Source organism: Haliaeetus albicilla, chromosome 7 (genome assembly GCF_947461875.1).
Source record: "Haliaeetus albicilla chromosome 7, bHalAlb1.1, whole genome shotgun sequence".
NCBI lineage: Eukaryota > Metazoa > Chordata > Aves > Accipitriformes > Accipitridae > Haliaeetus > Haliaeetus albicilla.
Genome location: NC_091489.1, coordinates 19002054 through 19014136, shown reverse-complemented (window position 1 = coordinate 19014136; position 12083 = coordinate 19002054). Strand labels below are relative to the sequence as shown.

Genomic DNA, 12083 nt, shown 5'->3' with positions numbered 1-12083 from the left:
CAATGTCATGTAAAACTAACACACAGTTGAGTAGTACTGCAGTAGCCCAGATTAAAAGCACAATTCAGTGCGGTAGTAACAAAATACTCTTAAACAGGTATTTGGTATGTAGACACTCGCAGACCTCATTAAGTTGATGCATTTCTTCCAGCATCAGTGAAAGGACAGTTGAAAGCAGTGAAGCTAGGAACAGTAGAAGCCACTGCTCAAGCACCAAACCATGCTGAAAAGCCCATCAACTGGAAGGAAAGCCATTTTCCCTGAAAGGGATTGTAAAATACAATCTAGGGACTCCTGGTTTGCTTATGTGTAAAGGGGTGTATGAGATGTGGGACAGTGAGCTGCAAGTAAGCTAGGGGCTCTAAAAAGCAGCAGAGGCGGGCTTTGTGCATCCCAGCGCTCCTGTAAAAGCAGATGTGGATCTCAGAACAGTGAGCTGCCTGTTGCTGGTCGCTCCTGTGTCCAGGCTGCCAAGACTTTTGTACATTCTTCATGCGTAAATAGCAATGTGTCCAAAAAAGCCCCCGTGCATTGTAATCCAGTTATATTCCTAACAGAAACAATTTAACATCATTCCGAAAGTAGTCTAAACACTTGGATGAATATTCCAAGAATATATGTGTATTCTTCCTCAGAGAATAACGGGTTTCTCCAATACTAACATCTGAAATTCATCAGTATGATGACTGGCTGTGCAACAGTAATCAGGAAAGAGATCTGCGCTTAATGTCGATGGCAGGATTCTGTTTTCTCCACATGGACAAAATACTTGTCAGTTTTGTCCTTTCACTGTATGGGGAAGGTGCCAGTGGCTAAATCTCTCAGATGAGTACAGCAAAGTTGAATAGACTTGTTCAGTACTGGAGCAACATCCTGCCTGTTTATTTCTCTTCCTATACTGTTTAAATGTGACCAGGTGGTCCATAACTCTCCTGACCACCCTAACACAGGCTGGACAGTGCTTGTATGAATAAGCTTTATTCTTTTTCCAGTCTTGAATCCTTATACTTCTTCTGGAACTCTTTCCATGTTACATAAAGAAGCTTACAGTATAATTAACCCATGAAAAAAAATACCCCTGTTTTCAATGGAGAGTTGAACACATTTTCTATCTATAAAATTCTTACAACATACTTCTGCCCTTGGGAAGAAAAAAAAAATCTATGAAGTAAATCCAGTAACTATAAAAGTCCAGTATTTTTCTCGCTTCCCTCCCATTCTCCACATGCTGGGTTGGCGGATAATGTGCAATGCTTTATGTTATTTTACTATATAATATATTGGTCAAATTATGTCCTTGTGTATATCCGAATAGGGTAGTTTGGAGCTCAGAGTCTTTGCAAGCAGCTGGCAAAGGGAATTTGCACCACCACAGACTACACAGAATCCTTATACCCCATATATCTGTCTCATTTTCTGAGTGCGGTGTGACAGTCACCCTTCCCTCACATATCTCACTCTCTCATGTTGAAAGGCTTTTATTTCATTCTGAGAAGGGAACAGGTGTAGTAATTAAAATATGCGTTGTGGCATCACTTAAAAATCCCAGGGGAGACTACTGTGGCAGTTATTCTTCAGGTCTAGCAAAAAACAGTTTCACTTCCAGCATATACACTGTGAAAATGTATAAAAGACGTAGCAGACATTTGCTGGAGATGTGGTCTGCCACAGAACTGCAGAGCCAGAAATAAAACTGAGGGCTGCTGCAATGTGGCCTTGTTGACCTCGATGCCTTTGTGTGACTGATAACCTAAAACTTCTTTCTGTGGAGAAATTTACTAGGAGAATTTTGTGGCTATAAATGTGCCAGTAAAACTGAGCATATGGACACTTTATTTTGAAAAATAATGTTCTCCAAAGTAGACTGAACAGAATTCTCATTAATGTACCCATGGAGAAGAAGCATATGTTGTGTGATACTGTTTTTCACATCTGGTGGCAGCCATTTTGTCAGTGCAAATGAGAATACTTAATAATGATTAGAGATGGAGTAATTCTGCCCATGCCTAAATACCCTTACTGCAGTGCATATTTGCAAGAGAACTAGCTATTTCTAGACACTTGTGCAAAATCCAAAGCTGCTGACCCAAATACTAGCAAATAGTGAACAGCTTGGATATAAATATTCATGAACATGTGATTGCAGTAGTCAACCAAAAGGCTGCTGGGGACAAAATGAGAAGATGCCTAACGTTTTGCAGAAACCCATTAGCTGAATTCAGGAACAAAAGGCTTCAGTTTGCCAAGGAATGTAATGGGGGCTTTCTTCTATTGCGATATTTAAAAGAAGCAAGGCCTGAACTTCATTGGTGTAATGCAGTCATGCAGACAAGTAATTAAAATAATATATCTTAAAAGCAAGTCATACTGTGTTTTTTCAAATAACTGGTTTATTCCATTGCCTAATGCATCCTTACTAGATGAATGAGTATTAATTTTTATAGAGTGAGCCGAGGCAGAGTTGGAAGTTAGTAGGTAATATGTCCTAATATCACTCTTAATGCAACCTGAGGGGTTGTTAACTGTGTGTAGCACAGCATTCTCTGTGCCGTTGAAAAGGAACTCTGCATATTTTCAGCTGAGTGCACTCCCAAACCAAATTCCACTTCGTGTGTGCTATCACTATATTACAGTGATAAAAAACACCTGACAAATGTTTGATTTGAATGTTACTTTAACCCCTGCTGCCAGTCTGCCTTTGTTTCTATAGGATGAACTTATTTTTTTTGTTAATTTATTTATCTGCTCTTGGTTCTAGTCGCTGTGTCTCTGAGGAATCAGAAAGTCATCATTCCCCAGGTTCCCGACGTCGATGCTGTGTCCGTGGCAGAGACTGTCTCAGTGCCAGAGCTTAGCCAGTTTACACTGTGCTTTGAAGCAACCAAGGGCAGCAGCGATGACAATGATGACTGGAAGGTTTTCTCCTACACCGATGCATTGTCAACAGAATTCTTCAGCTTTGGGAAGACCACAAAAGGCCATTTTCTGTCCTTTTCAGGCACACAGTGCATCCTTGAGAATGCATTGCCCCGAAATGCAGAGTTTTTCACAGGAACCTTTCAACAGCTCTGTGTTGTAGCGGATAGCTTCTCGGGCAGTGTAGGTATATATGCCAAAAGCACCTATCATATAGTGTACTGTCCAGGTATCTTTGGCAAAGTTATCCCTGGAAACGGGAGGCTGGTGCTGGGCTCTAACAGCAATGAAGTGAGCTCTCTAAATGGGGACATTTACAACTTCCGCCTCTGGAATTTCACCATGAATGCGCAAACACTGGCCAACCTCAGCTGTGATGTGAAAGGAAACATTGTAGACTGGGAAAATGAATTCTGGAGTATTCCAACTTCAGCACTGAAAGCAGAAAACAATTTGAGTTGTGGTGAGTACGCCTTGCCAAATCTTTTTTGCTTATTTTCCCCCCACATTTCTGCATTGTGCTGAACATATCATATACCAGCACAGAAGAAAAAGAGATTTCCTGTGAAAGAAAAACAGCTAGGTCTTACCTTTCTTAGACTTTAGCTCAACTCTTACCATACACAGAGGCTTTGAAAGGGTATAGAGTTGATTTCCGAAAGAACAACTCCCCTAAGTATATGGGAGTTGCTGCTTGAAATGGTCTGCAGACTAAAGCTTTTCCTAAACAGTTTGTTTATTGGCCATCTACTCATATGAAATGGGGGTAACAGGCAAGCACCTGCTAGCCTCAAGTAAGATTATGGTGGTCTCTGGAAAAAAAAAAGTGTGTTAACTAACCATTTAGTAAATGTTTTTGTACCTGCTCTTTGGCCCTTTGATTAGCCGGAAGGAGCACTTGCTAGCCTTGTGCTGTGTGTGCAGAGCCAGCAAAAGCAGTGACAAACAGCAATGCATAAGACAGAAAAAGTACAAGAAAAGATTAAATTAGAGGAGGCAGACAGGAAGGAAGATTTTAGATCAAAATCATCATGTTTTATCTTCCTGATGACATATTATCAGTCCTTCTTTTAATTGGTAATTACTGAAGGTCTTTCTTCCTGTAGATTACTCCAGAAGATAAATTTCAATATATTGTCCAACCTATTCTCATTTCATGGCTCAGGCACTTGATCCTCATAAATGTCCAGGTGTAATTTTTATATATGTATATTTTATTACAGTTGGTTGATAATTTTCTACTGGAACATTTTTTCCAGATGAAAAAAAAATCAAAAGTGAAAAATCTTCGTCACTTTGGACCAGTATTTTTTTTTTAAGAATATTTTGGTTAGTAACAACTTTAGAGATATTTGGATAATTATAAAATGCATAGGGGAAAATCTGAATCATGGCCAGCAGTAGCCTATACACATGCATATGATGCTTGTGAAAATCAACTGCTATCAAACTCCATGTCCACAGAGTTTGAGCCCTCCTATTGTAGCAAATATACATTTGTTAAAAAAAACAAACAAACAAAAAAAAGACAAAGTAAACAGTTAAAAATCTTGGTTCTTTCTGAACCACGTGGGGTCTCTTCCTGTCTAATGTTGTCCTCTCCAATTTTGCCTTCTTGCTCCTCTGGCACCTGACTAATTATTCATTTAAACATAGTTTAAATAGTGTCAATATAAGCATCTCCTGACAGAGCATCTGTCAGCGGTCTGAGAATCCTTAGCTTAAAAGAGAAGCTGGCATCATTAAGGCATGCTAGTTGTATCTAATAGCTCATGAGGGATTAAGGTGGCTAAAAAAACCATCTTGCTTGCTTTAGTTTACTCAAACCAAAACGTGAGGTACTCATTCACAGCTAGACTCTCTGGGACAGCTCTCAGCATGCCTCTGCTAAAAAAAAATTAAGCAACACCTCTATAAAAGCACAAGCAACTAGATGCCTTCACCCCTCTGCCAGAGCAAAGAAAAGGCTGATCTAAACATTGACCATGACTGACAAAGGTGTTCTGGACAAAAATGTTGTTGCTTTTCTATCAGTACAAACTGATCTGACAGAAAATAACTTCCCAGAAAATCTTACTCCTCTTACACTGTTATACCGTGAAGACTACCACAATACTTTTGCTAAACAACCTACCAAGACCTCTATAAATGTTGCGGTGTCATTTAATTTTGACTGGAGTATGGGTCTTGTCATTCTTTCTGTTAAAGACTGTATAGTCCTGTGACACAAATGTAACAACACAGCTATGGTCATAGAAACAATATACTTGCTTTCATTTGACAGCTTTATTCCTTGGGATGTCATTGTTCAGCAGTTTCCTTACAGCAGAACATTATTCTAGAAAATGTATATTGGCATTCCTATGTTAGGCCCAGGTGTCTGTACAAGCCACTTCAAATGTATCTATATATAAGCATCATTATTTCCTCTAACTAAGCCTAGGAGAAAACTAACTCACTAGACAGTCTTTTTCTTTTAAAGATATTAAATCACCCTCTATGATACAGGCTTTCCTGAACCAGAGTATTTCCTAACAGAAAGTACTGGGTGCAGTGTCATTTCAAAAATGGTTACTCATTCCAGAGAAGGAATTGTTAGAATTTTCTTCCCTTCATCTTCTTGAATAAAAGCCTTCATTGTAAAACCAGCCTTCAACAGGAGAGTTGATGAGTCAGGCTATCAACCATGAATAAACCGTTGGCAGTGGGGGGATGACTCTAACTGATTGGGCTTCATGTAGCAGCAATGGAAGGATTTATGCAGAAAGGAGGTTTTCACACAGCTCCAATAACGCTTCCCCAGGAAGCAGCATGTAACTTAAAAAAAACCAAACCAAGCATTTAGCAGTGATCTCAACATATCTGTGCCTGAACAGTGCTTACATTTTTCAAGGGGTATTATTTTCATGGTTTTTCAGACAAACCTTTTACAAGTAGATTTATGGAGCGTAAAAACACTGGCAAATTGTTCCAGATAATCTTTTCATAGTTTTACCTTCTCTTAGTTTATTCCTTAGACTAATGTTTTCACAGCTGTGCAGTCATGGTGGGGTGTTTCTGTAAGACTTGTCGGAATTCTGTTTTTATTGCCGTACCTTCGCACAGCTTGCATTTAAAGGTATATGTACACAGCCTGGGTATCCAGAATAATTTTAAAACAAGTAGCCTAGGTAATGACAGTGGTGTAACAACGCCAGTTCAGAGCTCAGGGCAGGCAAACTGAGGAGCATTTAATCAGCCTCTGGTACTGATTTTGGAGCCTGCACTGGCTACACCTATAGCAGGATATGATCTACTCAGTTTAAGGGTAATGTGACTGCATGTCTGTCTATGCCTGCAATTGCATTTGCTTCATGTACACTTTGTATGAGTCCTTCATTCCCAAAGGCCAGAGGAATTCTTAATTTCACTGTCAGATTCAACTCAGGGTGGGATCTGTCTGCCTTAGGCAGCTGAATGATGTTTCAGGCTGAGCTAATTGCCCTCAGTGGTGTTTATGAATAGTGGAATGAAAAAGGCTGTTCCAAAGGTCAGTGCATCTCATACTGGAGAAGATGTCTCAGTGAAGTCAGAAGTTTTTTGCTGTGGGAGTGCCTGTTCCTCCCCATTGACTATAAAGAAAGTCCAGCGTGACGAGCAGATACGGATGTCTGAGTTTTAAACATTTGAAGTGAGTGAGATATATCACACAAAGTGTCCATAATACAGGTCCATATCTGCTGTTCACATTACTGATCATGCCATTTGGCTTCATAAAGTACCTTTTGGCAAGTATCTGTTTGCATCCAAATCATATTTTCTTTAGTGGACACTGAAGGAATGCCTAGTCTGGCAAGAATTCAACCAAATTAAAACTTTAAAACCTTACTGAATATATTTATTGAAAATATTCCTCTTTAAAGCATACAGCTGGGGTGTGTTGACCCTGACTGGAAGCCAGGTGCCGCCAAAGCTGCTCCATGACTCCCCTCCTCAGCTGGACAGTGGAGAGAAAATATAATGAAAGGCTTGTGGGTTGAGATAAGGACAGGGAGGGATCACTCACCAATTACTGTCATGGGCAAAACACACTCAACTTGGGGAAATTAGTTTAATTTATTATAAATCAAATCACAGCAGGGTAATGAGAAATAAAACCAAATCTTAAAAACACCTTCCCCCCATGCCTCCCTTCTTCCCAGGCTTAACTTCACTCCTGATTTTCTCTACCTCCTCCCGCCAGCAGTGCAGGGGGATGGCAATGGGGGTTGCGGTCAGTCCATCACACTTTGTCTCTGCCGCTCTTTCCTCCTCAGGGCAAGGACTCCTCACTCTTCCCCTGCTCCAGCGTGGGGTACCTCCCACAGGAGATGGTCCTCCACAAACTTCTCCAACGTGGGTCCTTCCCACGGGCTGCAGTTCTTCACGAACTGCTCCAGTATGGGTTCCTTCCATGGGGTACAGTCCTTCAGGCACAGACTGCTCCACCGTTGGTCCCCCACAGGGTCACAAGTCCTGCCAGAAAACCTGCTCCAGCGTGGGCTTCTCTTTTCACGGGTCCACAGGTCCTGCCAGGAGCCTGCTCCAGGGTGGGCTTCCCACGGGGTCACAGCCTCCTTTGGGCATCCCCCTGCTCTGGCGTGGGGTCCTCCCTGGGCTGCAGGTGGAGATCTGCTCCAGCGTGGACCTCCCTGGGCTCCGGGGGGACAGCCTGCCTCACCATGGTCTTCCCCAGGGGCTGCAGGGGAATCTCTGCTCCAGCGCCTGGAGCATCTCCTCCCCCTCCTTCTGCACTGACCTGGGGGTCTGCAGGGTTGTTTCTCTCACATATTCTCACTCATCTCTCCCAGCTGCAATTGCTGTTGCACAGGTTCTTTTTCCCCCCTTCTTAAATACATTATCCTAGATGCGTGACCACCATCGCTGATGGGCTCGGCCTTGGCCAGCAGTGGGTCCATCTTGGAGCCGGCTGGCATTGGCTCTGTCAGACATGGGGGAAGCTTCCAGCAGTTTCTCACAGAAGCCACCCCTGTAGCCCCCCTGCTACCAAAACCTTGCCATGCAAACCCAATACAGTCTTCTGACTTAAGTGTTTTGTAAAGTTGGATTGGATTTTTTTTAGCTTCACCAAATAAAATCACAATCTTTTTTTAAATACTCACTGAAGAAAATATGAAGGTCCACAGATTTTCCAAGCCAACTTTCAGGTGATCCTTCCATGATACAAAGCGAAGAGGACATTAGCAGGTTTTGATGTTGACTGTTTAATATTAGCAAATATATTTGGGGGGGGGGGGAATCTCACACAGGAGCTAGTATGTTCACTTGGAACATCGTTCCTGGAGTTCATAGGAAGTGTACCAAGGAAGTGAATTTGCCTGTATCTCTTAATCTATTTAAAAAACAAAAACAAAAAGAAAAATGCCAAAAAAAAACCCCAACCCTGAGCTTTAATATTTGTTGAGGATTGCAGGTTTTAAATTCTGCCCTATTTTTGTCGGCAATAAATGTAATGGTATCTGTGGCATGACATGATTTCTGTGTCGAGGCCCCATGCTTCATCTGTTCTTGCACCACAGGAAATATTTTCCTAGCTATCTTTACGAGCTGATGGGTGGTGGCTCTGTAATTTTATGGAAGGATACAATGTTTCATGAGAGAACCTCATTAAGTCAATATGATTCTGAAGTGGTAAAGCAAAAGCCAAAAGGGCAATGCTCCCAGTAGGTTCATATTATGCCACGCTCTACAGCCCGATTATTTTCAACAGAGTGTGCAAAAGCAGCTGTATCTGCAGCTGAACCACTGGGATGCACAAAGTGTAATTAATGCAGTTTCACCAGTTGTTTTTCTGTAGCCATTCTTACATGCCCTGGTTTTGCCTCCAGATCATCAAAGTGTGTGCATGTTGTTATGAATAATTCACTAGAGATACAGACTTGTAACATTATCTGCTTATAAATCATGCATACCAGAATATTAATCATGCCCACACCCTGGGCAGAGGAACAAGTTTAATCACCTTTTATCTGGCTGGTGTCTGTCACAGGCAGATTACTCAGAAGCGTGTGCTGGGTAGGTAACCTGTGCTATAGCAGCGGAGCGTGGTTGCTTCTCCCAAGGTGTGCATTACTACTCATGAAGATTGCATAAATCCTATGGCCATACTGACCCCTCCGCTTAACGCTGTTTCACAGAGTACACGCGAGCTGCATTCATTTAATGGGATGTTATTTAGCGAAAGCTAAGAAAACTGGGGGAGGATATGTAAGTGGCTGTAACTTGTAAATCAATGGGGTTTTTGTGGATCCCTCAGCCGCAAGAGAAAATTAAAACACATAAATCTTATAGGCAAATGGCAGTATCGGTTTTGCCACTGAGAGAAATTAGGAAAAGGACTGTGTCACTGCAAGATATAACATATTTTCAGACTTTATAGTTTTATGCCCAGTAGCCAAACCTTTCTGATTCTTTTACTTCGTTTTTCTAAAGGGTCATACCTAATTCCCTCTTCTGCAATCGAACCAACCAGTTGTGCAAACCTGGGAAGCCTTTGCCAAGGTAAGAAGCCTGGGTCATTTTTGCAGTTTCATCTTAGGGAAATCTTTATTTTCCTGGGGTTTTTATTCCATTTCTTTTTATTATTGTTTCTAAAAGGGTGAACTGCAGTAAAAAAATAGCAAGGAAAGGAATTCTTTAGTCCCATCAAGTGTGTGGGTGTCCTGTACATACAATATGTGGAAAAAATGTGATCACTCCCTTGATAATACATTTTCCAAATAGTGTCCATTATATCAAAACTGAATTAATTGACTGCTTTCATTTCTTTCTCCATCTCTTTTCCTCCTGCACATTTTGACAGTAAAATATTAACCAGGATAAGAAGTGGGTATATCTGTAAGTAAGAAATGAGCAGATGTAAATAAAGGAACTGACTATTATTCATTCTTTTTCCAATAAGCTATTTTGAAGCTAGATACTTTGAGATTAACAGGTAAAAATTTAACATCAAACTGCAAAATCCAGCAGCTATTAGTCAATGAAACACTTGTAACATCACTTAGTGATGGTTTAATAGTGTAAAAATCACCACATATAAGAATTCATTAGATGTTTTTAAAGGTCAGCTCAGCTGAATGCAAGGAATAGGTGAACCCTAAAGATTTCCATGCCATGTGAATCATTGGACATGCAAGGACAGTTAGTTCCTTCTGCTCTACTTAGAGGCTGAAGTTCTGTAAAAATGCTTGACATGAACAACATCAGCCCGTTTCCACAATACCTTTGTGAACACAGACTTGCTAATGAGGGGTGGCATGCTATGTTAAACTTTAATCACAGCAGCAGCTGCACCAAAAATAATGTCTAGCTCTGTAACCCTTTTCAGGCTGAATGGTGGAAGAAGAAGACAGGAAAGAATAAAATATAAAAGGGGAAGAGGAATTCTCAGAACTCTTTCAAAACCAACATTTACAAGTAAATCAGATTTAGCTTAAAAATAAAAAGGAAAATGCACTCTGCTTGGGAAGCCAGTAAGAGATTTATGTCAGTCTTCAGTGTACTTCCAGATTTTCCTGAGGTAAATTTGGTTCAGGTTCTTGGACCATGTTGTACTGGTCTCCACCGGGAAAGGGAAATGCCAGTTATGTCCATAATCAGATTTCAAACTAATTTTCAGGCATCATATTCACAAAGCACAATATGATCTAAATACTACTACTGGAATACCTTAGGTAAATGTGACAGGAACAATTATTCAGTGTTAGTCTTTTTATATGTAGAGTAATAGAGCCACCATGTAAAGAACTTTGTGTATTCTCTTTGAAGAACTCTGAGTGTTTTCATCTATCAAAATGGTGTGGTGTGAAAGGAGGGAGAATATCTTTCATTAGGTCAGCTAATATGGCTGCAGAAATGGACACACTTTCAGCCAAACAACCCTGCTTTTCTAAAAGCTTCATCCTTTTTTCCAGCTTTATTAACTTGTCTAGTAGAAGATATTACCTCTAATAAAAGATGCTACCTTTCAAACTTGCCTTTCTTAACTTCTTAGACCATCGCATCTTCAAGAAAGACTATGAGTACTTTCATGAAGGTAATGCTCTTTCCTTCTCTGAAAACTGTTTGGTGAAGCGTCACTGGTGTTCTGTGTTTGTCACTCTGGAAGTGACAGATCAGATTTACCCTGTTCCTCATCATTATTGTCATAATAATGAAAATCATAAAAAGTTGTCTGTCTGTCTATTTTTGTCAGCACTGCAGACTTATTTTACACTGAGAGGCCAGTTTGGATTCCTTTTTTGTTTGTTTGTTGTGTGTTGTGCAATAGCACCAGTAACAAAGTTTGTGGATGCCAGATTATGTCAGCTACAGTCCGATAAAAGAGTCGTTTTCTCCATTATGCTTAGCAAATATTTTCATTCATTAGAAGATGTCCCCTTTAACAGTATTGACTGGAAGATATAATCAGTAAGAAGCCCTATAACTTTTTTCTCAGACAATATAGCCCTGAAGTTTCAAGGAAGAAGAGCTTTTTTGTATTATAGGATGTCACTTTATACTCATTTTCCAGTTAGAACCTGTTTGCAGCAGTGTCCAACTCTTCCTTCTCTTTCCCTAAGTTTCTTGTTTCGCTGAAACCTGAACATGAATCTGCTCGCTAAGCTGAGACCTGAGTTTATGACTTTCAGACTCAAAAGGTTAGCTAAAACAACCTCACAAAAAATCAGAAGTGCAATTTCTTGCCTAAAATACAATTGTTTAACCTTTCCAGGTTGGTTCTTCATCAAAATCTGCAAAAGCCATGTAACACTGTGAGATTATACTGCACCAACCTTCAGATTTTAAAAAGAGTTTTCAGGAAAAAATAAATCTGTCAGTGAGTGGATTTGCATTCTCTGGGAGTTACTAGATAAAATTAAATTGTTTTCCAAACTATTATTTGAAAACTTAGTGGCATGATCTTTGACTTTCTCTAGCATGTATACCCTCCCACAGTCTGCTGGGGGGGAAATTTGCAGTTTTGGTTCCTCACTCTGATTTTCAAAAGTGTTCTAGCTGGTTCTCCTGGGAAACATTTGCCAGGGTTGTGTGGGGTGACTCCTGTTAGTGTCAGTGGGAACAGTGTAGCTGACATCCTACATGAAGCTTTCAAAATATGTATTCCACTTCAATTATTCCAAGTCTGA

At 40.5% G+C, this 12083-nt stretch overlaps 1 protein-coding gene across 3 annotated transcripts in view; it reads left to right on the top strand.

Annotated features, from left to right (window-relative positions):
• Window positions 1–12083, top strand: part of ADGRG6 (adhesion G protein-coupled receptor G6) — a 116608-nt gene that overhangs the window by 47945 nt on the left and 56580 nt on the right. For all 3 annotated transcript variants that reach the window (XM_069787165.1, XM_069787163.1, XM_069787162.1), the window contains exons 4-5: window positions 2759–3379; window positions 9388–9456. In XM_069787165.1, coding sequence (XP_069643266.1) covers window positions 2759–3379; window positions 9388–9456 — 690 coding nt within the window. The remainder of the gene's footprint in view (window positions 1–2758; window positions 3380–9387; window positions 9457–12083) is intronic.